The sequence below is a fragment of the Panthera leo genome, chromosome D3 (genome assembly GCF_018350215.1).
Source record: "Panthera leo isolate Ple1 chromosome D3, P.leo_Ple1_pat1.1, whole genome shotgun sequence".
Classification (NCBI taxonomy): domain Eukaryota; kingdom Metazoa; phylum Chordata; class Mammalia; order Carnivora; family Felidae; genus Panthera; species Panthera leo.
The window spans coordinates 10411191-10427205 of NC_056690.1; the positions used below are offsets into that span (position 1 = coordinate 10411191).

Consider the following 16015-nt stretch of genomic DNA (forward strand, 5'->3'; position numbering starts at 1 on the left):
GTTCTCTCTCTCTCTCTCTCTCTGCCCCTCCCCTGCTTGTGTTCTCTCTCTCTCTCTCAAAATAAATAAGTAAACATTAAAAAAACCTTAATGTACTTGTTCTTAACAATTACCCGGGAGAACTTCCCGAGACAGACAAAACTCAACCATCCTTTTAAGTGCTTTTTGCTGGTAAGTTGTAACAGAATCAACATGAATTTAACTAATAAATTCAGGTCGAATAAAAGCTGATTATCTGAATTATATTTGATGCCGATACCTCCAAAAACATGTCTGTTTTAATTATACCAACAACCTTGAATTAGCTCGGATACCTCATATGTTGCACCTGCGTCCACTCAAAAGTCCATCCGTGTACTCCTGTCAGTTTCCCCGGGGCCCCTTGTGGGCCAATCTGAGGTTGGAGCTTTAAGTCCAGGGGAGCCCTAGGCCCCCTAAAGCTGATCTGGGAGGTGCTTCAGTTTGAGCCTCATAAGGAGGTGGCCCAGCAGCGTGGGGTGCTTTTTCCTCCCAGATAGTGAGGGGTCCCGCTGGGTCGGCTAGCCACCAGCAGCTGGCTCCCACTGTGACAGCCACCAGCTCAGGAAACGCACAGGTGGGCCTCCTGCTCGTCTCGGGGAGTCCCCGGGAGGCTGGAGAGTCAGAAACACAGCTCCTGGCCGTTCGCCGCAATCTGTTACTGGACAGAGAATCGGTTTTGCACTCGGGTTCGGCGGCTCATTGCTCAAAAATCGATACTCAGGAGACCCATCGTGGGGGGAAAGGGAGGGTTGTGTTATTCAGGGAGCCGGCAACCCGGGAAGGTGGCAGACTGATGTCTCGAAGACCATCTTCCCTGTCCAGGCCAAGCCAGAGGTTTTTAAAGGGGAAGGCAGGGGAAGAGGGAGGGGGGCTGTGGGCAGGAAAAGCAGGTGTCCGGGCGGTGACTTGTACTCCGACACGCCCCTGAGCAGAACTGCTGGCGTCCGCGACAGCTGTTTTTGGTCAGCCTCATGCCTGGGAAAGTTCTGTCCTTCTCTCCTCGAGCCTGGTGGTCTGCAAGTTTCAGGGAAACTGAGTTCTGCCACAGACCAAGGGACTTAGGTCAGCAAGCGAGCAGCGCAGAAGCTTGAAGAAGCAAGTTGTCCCTTAAGGCCGGTCGGAGCGCTGTTTCAGGAGCTTTTTCTGCTCAAGTTTTCTGTAAACCCGAAACCACTGCAAGAAATTCAGCCTATTAGTCCAAAGGAAAAATGTATATAGCGTGATGCCTTAAAAAAAAAAAAAAAAGAGTTGGGGGAGGCATCCAGGTCAGTCAGTTAAGCCTCCGACTTCTGGCTCAGGTCATGATCTCACAGTTCATGAGTGTGAGCCCTATTTCTGGCTCTGTGCTGACAGCTCAGAACCTGGAGCCTGCCTCACATTCTGTGTCTCCCTCTCTCTCTGCCCCTCCCCCATCCGTTCTCTCTCCCTCTCTCTCTCTCTCTCTCTAATATCTCTCTCTCTCCGTCTCAAAAATAAATAAACATTAAAAAAAAAAAGACAGAACTGTAACTGTGTGTGTGTGTGTGTGTGTGTACCTAGAAAAATCTCTGAAAAGATCTATGCCAAAGCCTTTATAGTGGACATTTTTGAGTTTTAGGGTCCCGGATGGTCTGTATGCTTCCTGATTTCTCTGACTTCTTTTCCATTTTATAATGTGCATATACTGCCGTGAAGCTCACAAGAGACCGTAAAACAATTTTGTCAGCAGCCAAAAAAGACAAAGCAGGAAACCACACATCAGTTTTTTAATTATGATTTATCCCAGGCGAGGTACTAATGTGGGTTGAAGTGCAGGAGTTTAAGAGCACAGTCTGAAGAAAGGTCTGACGTCCTTCCCGAGGGTAGGTTTCCCGGTGGGAGGCGGGTTCGCTAGGCTAAGCCCCTCCCTTCCCAGGAAACGAAACTAACAGGCTCAGACAGCGGGCGGGACGGAGGTTAGCAGCTTCCAGAAGCCAGCTCCACCGCCACAGGCTCTGCTGTGCCTGCCCTGAGTATCATGTCGGGGTGGAACCTCAAAGATATCCCTGCCTGGAATCTGGACAAGTTCATCGAAGACTATCTCTTACCAGACACACGTTTCCGCAGGCAGGTCAGACAAGCCGTCCACATCATCTCCACTTTCCTGAAGGAGAGGTGTTTCCAGGATGCGCCACACCCCGTGCGGGTGTCCAAAGTGGTCAAGGTGAGCCCAAGCCTGCTGGACTGGGGAAGGGGTGGCTGAGTGGGCAAGAGTTCCCACAGAGACAGAGACAGAGCAAAAGGTTCGGGTCTTCAGGGCAGGTGGTTTCTGACTTAGCCATAGCGAGCACATATGACCATAGCCTGTCAGAATAAGTTCTGGGGTGAGACCCTCCATCTGTGATTTTTTTTTTAATGTTTATTTTTAAAAGAGCACAGCGCGGGAGGGGCAGAGAAGGGGAGGGGACAGAGGATCTGAGGCAGGCTCTGCGCTGACGGCCGCGAACCCGATGCGGGGCTGGAACCCATGAAGCCGTGAGATCGTGACCTAAGCCGAAGCCAAGAGTCAGGTGCTCAACTGCCTGAGCCACCCAGGCTCCCCCCCTCCACCTGTAGCTTTTAAACAAATGCCCTGACTGAAGCTTAGGAACCCTCCTCCTCGGCCGCGTCCATTTCAGAGATAGGGAAACTGAGGCCCAGCTCTAGTAAACAATTTGCTAATTAGTGGCCAGGCCGGGGACTCACCATTTCTGCTTTGTGTTTGTTTGTTTTTTCCTGACAAAATGACTTCCAGAGCCCCTCTCCAGCCAACAACAGCTAAATGTTCCGATGACTTTGTGTGGCTGAAAAGTTGTTGGTATTGCCCCCTGTAAAGTCTATACTGTGCAAAAACAGAGCTGGACACCGCTCGGGGGTCCACAAAGGGGGTCCAGGCACCAGCTGTCTCCACAGATGCTCAGCTTTTCAACGTCCGTGATAAACTAGCATTCTTTTTTTTTTAATTTTTTTAAGTTTATTCTTTTTTTTTAAAGTCTTTTTTTTTTAACGTTTATTTATTTTTGAGGCAGAGAGAGGCAGAGCATGAACGGGGGAGGGTCAGAGAGAGAGAGAGAGAGACACAGAATCAGAAACAGGCTCCAGGCTCCGAGCTGTCAGCACAGAGCCCGCCGCGGGGCTCGAACTCACGGACCGCGAGATCATGACCTGAACGGAAGTCGGACGCTTCACCGACTGAGCCACCCAGGGCGCCCCTAAGTTTATTTATTCTTGAGAGATAAGGAGAGACAGAGCATGAGCAGGGGAGGAGCAGAGAGAGAGGAGGAGACACAGAATCGGAAGCAGGCTCCAGGCTCTGAGCGGTCAGCACAGAACCCGACGCGGGGCTCGAACTCACAAACCGTGAGATGATGATCTGAGCCGAAGCCGGACGCTCAACTGACTGAGCCACCCAATTTACATTCCCACCAACAGTGTGGGAGGGTTCCCTTTTTCCCCCCATCCACAATGGGGACTCACCATTTCTACAGTATCATGAGCTGGTTAAGAGTATGAGTTTTGAGGGGCGCCCGGGTGGCTCAGTCGGCTGAGCATCTGATGCTCGATTTCGGCTCAGATCATGATCTCGGGCCCCGCATCGGGCTCTGCACTGACACCACGGAGCCTGCTTGGGATTCTCTCTCTCTCCCTCTCTCTCTCTCTCTCTCTCTCTCTCTCTGCCTCCCCCCAGCTTGCACACGTGTGCACACAGGTGCGTGCGCTCTCTCAAAATAAATAAATAAACTTAAAAAAAAAAAGTATAAATTTTGAAAGCAGATAGCACCTACTGGCTTTGAGCAAGTCATTTCACCTCTCTGTGCCTCAGTTTCCTCATCCATCATGCCCAGTGCCCTATCGGGCCGTATACAGATTAAGTAAAATAATGCATGTAGACCACCCAGCGAGGGCTGGTCTGCAGTCTATAATCAGATAGTAAAGGACAGGATGTAAAGAACACAGACTGGAGAACGAGACAGCCGGGGTTTGAATTGTATCTGTGCCACCTACAAGCTGTGCCCCCCGGGCCGCTGCGTCACCTCTCTGAGCACCTGTTTCCCCATCTGTAAAGTGGGAGCTGGTAACAAGAGCGTGTAGGTCAGCCATAAGGCTGAGGGCATTATGGGAGTTAAGACTGGCGATGCCCTCAGATGAGTGGCTAATGCTCTAGAATGTTAGTGGCCGCTCTCATCATTTTCGATCGGGAGGCCCTCCCTTCTCGGTAAATGTCCGTTCTCGTTCTCCTCATCTGTCGTAGGGTGGCTCTTCGGGCAAGGGCACGACCCTCAGAGGCCGATCTGACGCCGACCTCGTGGTCTTCCTGAGTAACCTCACAAGTTTTCAGGAGCAGCTTGACCACCGGGGAACGTTCATCCGGGAAATTAAGAGGCAGCTGGAAGCCTGTCAAGAAGAGGAAACGTTTGCAGTACAGTTTGAAGTTCAGAGTCTGCATTGGGAGAGGCCCCGGGCTCTGAGCTTCGTGCTCAGGTCCCCCCAGCTCCAGGAGGGGGTGGAGTTTGATGTCCTGCCTGCCTTTGACGTCCTGGGTGAGCGCTCACAGACGCACGGGCTTTCCCCTCTGTCCCCCCACAGGGCGGCTTTCTTTTTTCATATCTCTGAGCAGAACTTTCCACAGCCGGAGAGTCTTACCGAGACGGGGCATCCCTTCGAAGGGGGTGGGTCGAGATCTTAGAACGGATCAGGTCACGACCGGCCACAGGAGCGACATTAAGTAGCAAATTGGCACAACTTGGGGGCAAGACGTCCCTTACGGAACACCTCCGGGGCTGGCCGGCTCTACTTGTGGCAAAGCGTGTAAATTGTAGCTTTCTGAAAGGGAGGCAGCGTAGATCCAGCCTGCGGTCCGTGTGTGAATTTCATCTATTGCCCCAAACGTGAGGAAATCTTGCCAGACTTGTGCTGAGGGCTGGAGTCTATATCGACGCCCCACAGCCGCATTTGGACAGGAAGCAGAACCTCTCAGGGGCTCGGTTTCCGCATTCGGAAAGCTGGCAAAAACGTTGCCACCTGTGTCATACTCTTAAGTATTGAACGAGCATCCACGTTCAGCTGTCACACGGGGCCTGGCGCATAGTAGGTGTTCAAGAGTGTGAGCTCCCCAACCGTAGGCCGAGGCACCCCAGGACGCCACCGTGAAAACACTCACAGGGAGCACAGGGAGTAGGTTAGATTTTAAGTTTTTGAGGGAAACACAATGCCGTCTGTGGGACACCGCACGAACCCCCACTGTTCAGTTGTAGACTGAACCCCATGCATGGAACTCCTCTTGGGCGGAGGGGACCCTTGAGAAAAATACCGAAACTCTAAAGGCACCGGGAAATGAGAAAGTTTGGGAAGCTCTCCTTGTTGCCATGTCCGGTGTTGGGCGCTGGCAGGTGATGGTTACAAAAGAGATAAGAGGGGGAGAGAGAAGGGGAGGAAGGACATGCCCGGCAGAGGGAACAGCACAAGCAAAGGACTGGAGATGAGAAAGGGGGAGGATGTGTTGGGGGAACGGCTGGACACTGAAGAGAGTGGGGGGGGGGGGAGGGAGGGAGTGGGGAGGGCGTGGAGGGCAGGGAGGGAGTAGGGAGGGTGTGGAGGGCAGGGAAGGAGGGGGGAGGATGGGGGGCAGGAAGGGAGTAGGGAGGGTGTGGAGGGCAGGGAAGGAGGGAGGAGGATGGGGGGCAGGAAGGGAGTAGGGAGGGTGTGGAGGGCAGGGAAGGAGGGGGGAGGATGGGGGACAGGAAGGGAGTGGGGAGGGCATGGAGGGCAGAGAAGGAGGGGGAAGGCAAGGAGGGAGTAGGGAGGGTGTGGAGGGCAGGGAAGGAGGGGGGAGGATGGGGGGCAGGGAGGGAGTAGGGAGGGTGTGGAGGGCAGGGAAGGAGGGGGGAGGATGGGGGGCAGGAAGGGAGTGGGGAGGGCATGGAGGGCAGGGAAGGAGGGGGAGGGCAGGGAGGGAGTAGGGAGGATGTGGAGGGCAGGGAAGGAGGGGGGAGGATGGGGGGCAGGAAGGGAGTGGGGAGGGCATGGAGGGCAGGGAAGGAGGGGGAGGGCAGGGAGGGAGTAGGGAGGGTGTGGAGGGCAGGGAAGGAGGGGGGAGGATGGGGGGCAGGGAGGGAGTGGGGAGGGTAGAGGGGGCAGGGGGGGAGCGGAGAGGGCAGGGAAGGAGTGAGCGGGAACTGAGCCAGGAGAGCTGATCCTGCAGAAACCTGCCTCCTTGGTCAAGGGTTTCTTCTGAACACAACAGAACAGCTGTGGGAGGGTTTCAAGTAGGGGAGTAACCTGGTCAGATTTGTGTTTTAGAAACCTAGTCCAACGGTAGCCTGGAGAATAGATGGGAAGAGAGGTACGACCGGAGTTTGGGAGACATTCAGTCAACAAGGATAAACACAGATTATCCCCTGAGTGCCTACTGTGTACCAGGCACTGCTCCCTGGCCATGAATGAGCCAGACAAGGAACCTCTATCCTGGAGCCTGACATTAAGTATAGAAGCAAGATACATGGAATGATACCTGCGGAGCGATACGATGGGGAGCGACCGGGAGGTGGCAGGGGGAGGGCTTTTTCAGACAGTGTGATGAGGGAAGGTTTCTGGGGAGGTGACCTCGGAGCTGAGGGATGAGAAGGAGCCAACCATGGGAAGATCCAGGAAGAAGAAACAGCAAGTGCAAAGGTCCCGAGACAGGAGTGAGCTTGGCGTGTTTGAGGAAGAGAAAAAAGGCCCCAGGTATGAGCGGCAGGGGAGCAAGGTAGGAGGTGAGATCCCCGCAAATCTCCTAGGCCACGGTGCAGATACTGGGTTTTATTCTAGATGTGGGAAGCAAGAAGCGGTGTGAGCTGGTTTTGAAAGTCCTCTCTGGGTCGAGAGTGGGCTGTGGAGGGACCAGTGAGGAGGCTCCCCTCCGGGTGAGGTGGGTTGGCAGAAGAGATGGGAGAAGGGAAGGCTGGGGACGGGCTTCAGGCCCCCTGGCTCGGCCCGTCGCCCTTTCTGCTGCACCCCACGGCCAGTGAGCCCCAGAGTGGCCGGACGAACCTCAGAGATGCTAACATCGTAGAGTTATGTATGGATTTGTCCCTAACAGGGCAGTGGACCAATGCCCACAGACCCGACCCCAGAGTCTACATCAAGCTAATCCAGGAGTGCCAGGACCTGGACCGAGAGGGAGAGTTCTCCACCTGCTTCACAGAGCTGCAGCGAGACTTCCTGAGGCAGCGTCCGACCAAGGTGAAGAGCCTCATCCGCCTGGTGAAGCACTGGTACCAACTGGTAAGTTCCTTCTGCCTGGGGAGCTGAGGAGGAGGAGGAGGGAGAGAAGGAAGGGGGGCATGGAATAGAGGGAGGGGTGGAGGAGAGAGAGGTGTGGGGAGGGGAGAAGGAGGAGGACCAGGAGGGGGGGGTGGTGGGGAGGGAGGGGAGGGGAGGGGAGAAGGAGGAGGACCAGGAGAGGGAGGGGGGTGGGGAGGGAGGGGAGAGTGGGAAGGGAGGGAGGGGAGGAGGGAGAGAAGGAAGGGGGGCATGGAATAGAGGGAGGGGTGGAGGAGAGAGAGGTGTGGGGAGGGGAGAAGGAGGAGGACCAGGAGAGGGAGGGGAGAAGAGGGAGGAGATGAGGGAGAGAGGGGAGGGAGGAGAGGAGGGGGGAAGGGGAGGTGTCTCAGATCAGGAATCTGGAACTCTCTCTCGTCCAGCGAGAGAGCAGACACAGAAACGAAGACGAGAGAGGCTAATGTCTGGGGAGAGACCAGGGCCCCGAGCAGGGATTTCGTGTCCGCGTTTGTTGAGCTCTCAAGATCGTACACACGTGGTGAATGTGCAGAAAACAATCAGATAGTAAAGCATGAACTCGTGTGTGTAAGAAGCAAAGAGTCTGGGGGGCGAGGGGCGTTTGAAGTTGTAGTCAGAGCACAATAGTGTGTCGGCGGCAGATGGAGAGTAGCTCCCTGTAGCAAGTCACTCGTGATCCTGCGACAATATCTCGCTAACTAACCTCGGGCGCTTTCACCCTGTGGCGCGGGGCTTTCTGCCCTCAGCTTCGTTAGGTAAGTGTAAGGAATCCTTGAACCTATTTCCCACAGGGAGGGAGGGATGGGGCGAGGGAGAGGAGGGGCTGCGTGGGGAAGGAGAGAAGGAGGAGGACGGGGTTGGATAGGAAGGGGAGAGACAGGTGCCAGGGGCCCCAGGGCGTCACACTCGTCCCAGTCTTTCCCATCCCAACACGTGACAACCCCATTCTGCCAGTTACTCTGGCCTGAACCATACATCTTCCTTGACCTCTTCACATGCACACCTCCATCCAGTCAACAAGCGGTGTTGGTCCTATTTTTAAAATATACCCACAATTCATTTATTGTCACCACTTCTAACGCTGTCGCCTGGGTCCCAGGCACCTCGCGAGGCTCCCGGGATCTGCCCTTGACCTCGCTGAACCCCCATGTCTGCCCTTCAGGCCATGCCGCCTCCCTTGTCGTTCCTCCAACAGCAAGACTCTGCTCCAGCCTTTGGACCTTTGCAGTTGCGTATGTGTTTGTTTAGTGTCTGTCTCTCCCGCTAAAAATGTACACGAAGGAAGGGGTTTGTGTGTTTTATTTACTGCTGCGTCTCCGGAACCTAGAACAGTGTGCCTGGCACATAATAGGTGCTCAGTAAGTAATTGTTGAATAAATTAATGAATGGTATCACCACACACACACACACACACACAGACACTTCTGTCTGCTCCCTGGCTGTCTGACCTTGAGCCATCAACTTAACCTCTCTGTGCTTCTTATTTTCTCATTTGCGAAGGACGACGTGGCCTAACATGACACGGTGCCTGGCACAGCCGATCCTCACGGATGTGGTTCCTTTGAGCCACTACAGGAGCGCACATAATAAAAGTTAGCCTGTAGTGTGTGTTCATCTTGTCCAGGCTCATCATATTTAATCTTCTGTGGATGTGATACGCATTTCCATTTACTTTAAGACATCCTATATCTCACTTAATCTTCATGGTCATTCTGTGAGCTGAGCGAGGGGAGGTGTCATTATCAAGCCTGTATTACTGGAGGAGTAAGAGTCAGATCGCTCTTTCAGCTAATAAGGAGCAGAACGAAGCCTTGAACTTGGGTCTTCTGACTGAAGACTTTGCCTGATATGTAATATACATCTTATAATAGACGTGTATATTTTTGGATGAGTAATTGGGTGAAAGAAAGCAATTAAGGAGAACCTTCCTACTTGAAAGATTATCTTCAAGGCAAAGCAAGAAATCACGTATTTGCTAGACACCTGAAGTTTGCTGATCTAGGAAATATGATCATGGAGCCTGAGCATTTTAGAACTTACAAAAGTGGGGCACCTGGGTGGCTCAGTCAGTTAAGCGTCCGACTTCGGCTCAGGTCATGATCTCGCGGTCCGTGAGTTCGAGCCCCGCGTCGGGCTCTGTGCTGACCGCTCAGAGCCTGGAGCCTGTTTCAGATTCTGTGTCTCCCTCTCTCTCTGACCCTCCCCCGTTCATGCTCTGTCTCTGTCTCAAAAATAAATAAACGTTAAAAAAAAAAAAAAAAGAACTTACAAAAGTGGTTCTTGACAAGCGTAACACTGGCCCCAAGGACATTGAAAATTCATGAGGATGCTTTTTGGTAACCATGGTGATCGGGGGCAAGGGTGCTACTGACAATTAGTGGGAAGAAGCCAGGGATACTAACTGTTTTCGATGAACAAGATGGTCCTGCAAAAAATTGTCTCTTCCTCCCTCCCTGTCCTTCTTCCCCTTCCCCTCTCTCCCTCTCTCCCTCCCTCCCTTATTCTCCTCCCTCCTTCCTCTCCCTCTCTCTACCCTTCTTCCCCTTCCCCTCTCCCTCCCTCTCCTTTCCTGGAAAGCAATGCAGGAACCTGACCGTCCTTTAACCCCACTTACTACCACCATCACCGTCCCCAACTCACATCCTACTTGTGTTGTATATTTCAAGTCTCTATATTTTCAAGGGCCTCAAAGCATTACTATTATTTTACAACATCAGTGCTCATTTTATCTACCCACGTATTTACTACGCTCTTTACTGTCAGCTCTTTCCTACGTCTCTAACTGTCCCCCGGGGATCACGTTCCGTCTTCCTGAAGTATGTCCCCTTGAGGATTTTTTTGGTGACTGTCTTGTGATAATGAACTCTTAGTTTTTGTTTGCTTGAAAATGTCTTGATTTTACCTTCGTTGCCGATGGGTATTTTTGCCATATATTTGGCGGTCATTTCAGTACATGGAATACGTCACTCCTCTGTCTTCCGGTGTCACTAGTGACGAGTCAGTTGTCAGCCTAACCGTGGCTCCTTATACCCTCCAACTCACTAATTTTCCCCTAACTGTCTCTAATTTGCTGTTGAGTTATTAATTACAGTTATTGTCATTTTTTATACTATGATTTCTATTGTATTTATTTTCAAATATGCCATGCTACTTGTTACGGCTTCTAATTTTCTCTATTTCAAGCTCTTCGTTTCTTTAAACACAATATTCCTAGTTATTTCAAAGTCTATATCTGATCCTTCAATATTTACAGTTCTGTGGACTGGGACACCTGGGTGGCTCAGCCGGTTAAGCGTCCAACTCTCATTTTCGGCTCGGGTCGCGATCTCACAGTTTTGTGAGTTCGAGCCTCACGTCGGGCTCTGCGCTGGCAGTGCAGATCCTGCTTGGGATTCTCTCTCCCTCTCTCCCTCTCTCTCTGCCCCTCCCCTGCTCACACTGTCTCTGTCTCTCTCAAAATAAATAAACTTTAAAAAAAATTTTTTTTATAAACTACTTTCCCTAAAAAAAAAAAAAAAGTTCTGTGAACTTATTACTATTTTCCTCTTCCTTCTGGTTATTACTCTTGGTGTCTCGTTTCCTCGTGTACCTGGTTATTTACGTGCAGGTCATGATACTTATAAATTCTTTGTGAAATCATTTGACGCTCTGGGTTAGCGATCTTACTCCAAAGGGACTTTTGTTTGGCTCTTAGGAACACTTCAAGTTCTTCCTCTCAGTTAATTGTCACGGTATCCTTTTGGGGTTGGTGGTGTTATTACCCCTCACCTGGCAGGTAAGAATAACGAGGCCCCAAGAGTCTAAGTTGTCTTCTCGGAATTGGACACTGGTGGATGCAGGACTCGAACCCACCTCACGCATAATCCAGAGCTCAAGCTCTTAACCAGGAGTCAGTAAAATTTTTCCGAAATGCCTTAGGTAGTGACCATTTCAGACTCTGGGGGCTATGTACGTGGTCTCTGCCACAACCAGCCAGCTCTGTCTTTGTAGCGCGAGAGCAGCCACAGGCTACACACAGATGAATGGGCGTGGCTTTGGCTTCAAGGAAATGTTATTGACAAAAGCAGATGGCAGGCCGGATTTGGCCCTTGGGAGATGTGCTTTGTGCCACGACGGGACAAGTGCATGTTTCTGATGGTCTTTCCCCCCTCCTCAGTGCAAGGAGAAGCTTGGGAAGCCACTCCCACCCCAGTACGCCCTGGAGCTCCTGACCGTCTACGCCTGGGAGCGCGGGAACAAGCAGACAGATTTCAGCACCGCTCGGGGGTTCCAGACCGTCTTGGTATTAGTCCTGAACTACCGGGAGCTTTGCATCTACTGGACAAATTATTACGACTTTGAAAACCCTACCATTAAACAGTACCTGAAGAGACAGCTTAATAAATCCAGGTACCCTACACCTCCACGTGGGTCGGCTCCCCACAGAAAGGAACCCCTGGTGCCCTGTGGCACCTTGGAACTGGGGGGAGGGGGAGGGCTCCGTGCTCACGGCTCATCTTCTCTGGCCAGTCATCGTGCTGAGCATTTTCCTACTGCCCATCTGATTGAACCTACAGCCTCCCGCCCTGTGAGGCAGGCAGTATGTAGCCACTTTACAGGTGGACAAACTGAGGTTCTGAGAAGTAAGGAGCTTGCCTAAACCTTAACAAAAACACGAGTAAAATACCAACAGCTACAGCAACAATGCTCGTTGCTCCGAGGGATTAAGAGCTTGCGGCAAGACGAACGCATTCTGATATAGTAAGCAAAAAATTACGGTCCTTACAGCTAACGTGTACCGACCTCTTGCTGCGTTCCGAGTCCTGTGCGGAACATTTCCCACGTTCTGTCTCCACCCTCACATCATGTCCTATGAGACAGGTGTCCTCTGCTCTCCCCATTTCACAGATGAGCAAATCGGCTTAAAGAGGTCAACTGACCTGCCCAAGAGCAAACGACTAATAAAGGGCAGAAGGGAGATTCAAACCCAGGCCTGTCAGACCCAAGGGCCAGGCTTTTTCTCCCCTTGCCCACCACCCGCCACGGGGGCAGGGCAGTCAGGACACGCCCCCGGGGGAACAGCGCCCCCCGGCTCCCGCCCTGAGTCCCAGCCTGGGCCAGGAGGCTCTCATCCCCCAGACACAGCCCTAACTCCTCACCTGTCCCTCTCTCACTGTTCCTCTCCAGGCCTGTGATTCTGGACCCGGCCGACCCTACAGGAAACGTGGCCGGTAAAGACCGGTACAGCTGGCAGCGGCTGGCAGAAGAGGCCAGAGTCTGGCTGGGTTACCCATGCTTTACCAACAGGGATGGGTCTCCGGTGGTCTCGTGGAACGTGCAGGTGATTTGCGGCTTCCCCTCTGCTGTCCTTCCCCCCCCCTCCCCCACCTCCTCCGCACCGTGTGTCGCATGCTGCTGGAGAACGTTCTCGCCAAAGTGGCCTCTTGCTACTAGGGTCCCCTAGTCATAGAGTTTCAGGATTCGCTCCATTTTCTCCGTCATCTTAGCCCCGTTTCGCCGGGCTCCTGGGATTTGCATATCCCTTGTCCAGAGTTCATTCTTTAGCTACCACTACCCAGGCCGGAGGCAACTCTTCCAACAGCCCCAGTGGGCTCCTTCCTCTGCGAATAATAATAAACAATAACAGCCACCGCTTAGTGAATATTTGCTCTGGGCTCAGGTTCTGTCCCAAACGGATGGCTACATTATTTCATGAAAACAACACCCTTTGAGGCGTGTTTCCTACTCCCATCTTACCTGTGAGAAGAGGGGCTCAGAGAGTCACCTGCTCAAGGACATGTAGCGCGGGAGCTCCCGCGGTGGAGCGGAGATCCAAAGTCCGTGGCTTCCGGTGCCAGCGCTCAGCCCGCCGTGCACTGCAGCGTCCCCACGCGTATCGTCCCACACACGGGAGACTGCGCACTGCTGAGGGACGTGGGCGTGCCACACAGCCGGGAAGAGGCAGAAGGGCCTGAACTTGGATCTCTGCCCCACCCCCCACACCAGGGCCGTAGTCTTTTGCACAGCAGGTGACGGTGATGACGTTGTAGGTGGGTTCCCCGGGGAAGGAGTGTTTTCGGGGAAGGAGTGTTTTCGGGGAGAACCATCGGAGCCAACAACTGTGGAAAGGAGGGGGAGGAAGCAGGTGTGGGCGCAGGGAGAAGTCCAGCTGGGGGTGTGCCCGTATGTGAGTCTCGGCCAGCCCCTCCGAGGGGGAGTCCTGGGGCTCCGTGGCCTTCAGAGTTGCCCTGCCGCAGTCTGGGGTGGTCAGCCCTTTAGACCCCCCCCCTCCCCCCCCCGTGGACCAGTCACTGAATGTGGGCAACTCAGGAATGGGCATCGCCTTGGACATGGGGCTTTCTGCAGCCGAGGCGGCCCTGAAGGCCAGGGGTCTGTCTGCTGCCCGCCTCCCCAGCAGCTGGGACTTGTTTGTCCGTCCTCCAGGGGGATCCGGGTGGCCTGTGACACTGTAAATGCTCACTGAGACCCAGTGCCAAGGGGGAAGGATCAGCTCTGCAATGTGATCATGTGCTTTACCCTTTTAGCCTGAAGAAAACTATCCAAACGATTGGTTTACCTGTGAACACAGGACATATCAGCACCATGATTATGGATGGCGTCCTGCACCCTCTGTGTACCTCAGCACGAGCCCGGCAGCATCCGTTCCCCGGAAGGAAGATGACTGGACGTGTGCCATCCTCTGAATGCCAGCCCATCTTCGGAGGAAGGGCTCCAGAATCATCCAGATCAGCCCCCTCATTTTGGAGGTAGGGGGGCGTCCCTTGATCCAGATAGCAGAAGACGGCCCCCAAAGCAGCGGTGAATGGGTGTCAGTCTTCAGACCCGAATCCAGGTTTCCTGGCCCCCACTGTTCCCCCACTCGGTGGTCTTTCAACCCATCATAGATGACGTTCCCTGCAGCCCCACCCTACCCCAGCCTGATCTCTGACAATGTTTTCTGAGAGACAACCAGAGAGCCTTAACTGTATTCTGTCTTCCTAGTAGGAGAGTTCTAGTCCAATTTCTCGTCGGTAACAATAAAAAGAAGAGCAAATACCGTGTGTTGGATGTTTAGTCACTGCACACCACACCATCGAGAAGTGTATCTGCGTATTACATGTGTGTATACATGAACCGATTCAACCGGAAACGTGTATTGGGTGCCTGCTGTGTGCCAAGCATTGTTCTGGATGCTGGGAACACGGCAATGAACAGAGCAGACGAAAAATCCTTGCCTCATAGACCAACATTTGCATGGAACCTGGTAATAATTAGATCACTTTGGGTCCTTCTAATTTTCAATTACAAATAATCCTAGGACCAGCAGTTCTGATTCACCCTCTGTCTACACTTCTGATCATCTAGGAAAGTTTTTAGAACTGCCCTGTCCGATGCGGTAGCTTCCAGACACATGTGGCTGTTATGCCCTTGAACCGCAGCTGGTCCAAATCGAGGTGTGCTGCGAGTGAGTGTGTAATGCACATACCTGGTCTCAGAGACTTCGCACACACACACGAACAGAAGAACGTCACATGCCTGACAACTGATAATTTTTAAAATTTGTTTAAATGTTTATTTATTTTGAGAGAGAGAGAGAGAGAGCATGAGTGAGGGAGGGCAGAGAGAGAGAGGGAGACACAGAATACGAAGCAGGCTCCAGGCTCTAAGCTGTCAGCACAGAGCCCAATGTGGGACTTGAACCCACAAACGTCATTTCTTTTTCATGACATTATTTGGTTATTGTCTTTAACATTAGCGAAGTAAAGAAATCATTAGAACGAATGGAAGGAAGGAAGGAAGGGAAGAAAGGAGGGAGGGGAGGGGGAAGGAAGAAAGAAAGAAAAACACTCCGTGGTCCCTTCCGCCAACCTGTGAACACTTGGGACCTGTCTCTTCAGCCTTGTCTCTGACTCTCCCTGTCTCCCTGTGTATGTGGTGTTTTTATAAAAATGGGATTCTACTCCCTACCTGGTTTTGTTACCTGCTTTGTCACATGTGTCATAATTATCACTATGCTGAGTAGGAAATTTGGGCTATCACATACAATGGCTGCGTTGCACTATACCATAATTAAGTGGATAATCCACCTGTGTCACCTTTTTTTTTTGGAAAGAAAACAGTAAAACCGTCTTTATTCACAGACTGTGTGATTGCTTATGTAGAGAGCTGGTGGAATCTTCAGAAAGCTACTAAAATTAACACATGAACTTCGCAAGGTTGCAAGATACAAGCCAATATACAAAATTATTTGATTGGGTTTTTACATACTGGCAAAAAGATCAGAAATTGGACATATGTAAATTAGGGATAAAGTTGACAAAAGTGTGCATGATCTATACCCTGAAAAGTACACAAGGTTTCCACAATAAATTGAAGAAGACCTAAATAAATGGAGAGATATACTGTATGATGGAATGCAAGACTTAATATGGTTCACATGTCAATTCTTTCCAAATTGATCTATAGATTCAAAGCAACTCTTATCAGAATCCTAGGAGGTTTTTTCTTTTTTTGCTGATTCTTTTTTTAAAAAAATTTTTCTTTTATTTATTTATTTTTTAATTTTGTTTTTTAAAATTTACATCCAAATTAGTTAGCATGTAGTGCAACAATGACTTCAGGAGTAGATTCCTTACTGCCCCTTCCCCATTTAGCCCATCCCCCCTCCCACAGCCCCTCCAGTAACCCTCAGTTTGTTCTCTATATTTAAGAGTCTCTTCTGTTTTGTCCCCCTCCC

At 51.9% G+C, this 16015-nt stretch overlaps 1 protein-coding gene across 1 annotated transcript; it reads left to right on the forward strand.

The window, feature by feature from the left end:
* Positions 1-1932: 1932 nt before the first annotated feature.
* OAS1 (2'-5'-oligoadenylate synthetase 1) lies at positions 1933-14332 on the forward strand. The gene is made up of 6 exons (XM_042909643.1): positions 1933-2203; positions 4271-4559; positions 7100-7284; positions 11456-11688; positions 12466-12619; positions 13824-14332. The coding sequence occupies exons 1-6, from the start codon at positions 2018-2020 to the stop codon at positions 13980-13982; spliced, it is 1206 nt and encodes a 401-aa protein (XP_042765577.1). The 5' UTR covers positions 1933-2017; the 3' UTR covers positions 13983-14332.
* Positions 14333-16015: the final 1683 nt, after the last annotated feature.

Coding starts and splice junctions, on each gene's coding strand:
- OAS1 (XM_042909643.1), top strand. CDS start 2,018: ATGTCGGGGTGGAACCTCAAAGATATCCCTGCCTGGAATCTGGACAAG. Junction 7,285..11,455: donor TGAAGCACTGGTACCAACTG/GTAAGTTCCTTC, acceptor CCCCCTCCTCAG/TGCAAGGAGAAGCTTGGGAA. Junction 11,689..12,465: donor AGACAGCTTAATAAATCCAG/GTACCCTACACC, acceptor GTTCCTCTCCAG/GCCTGTGATTCTGGACCCGG.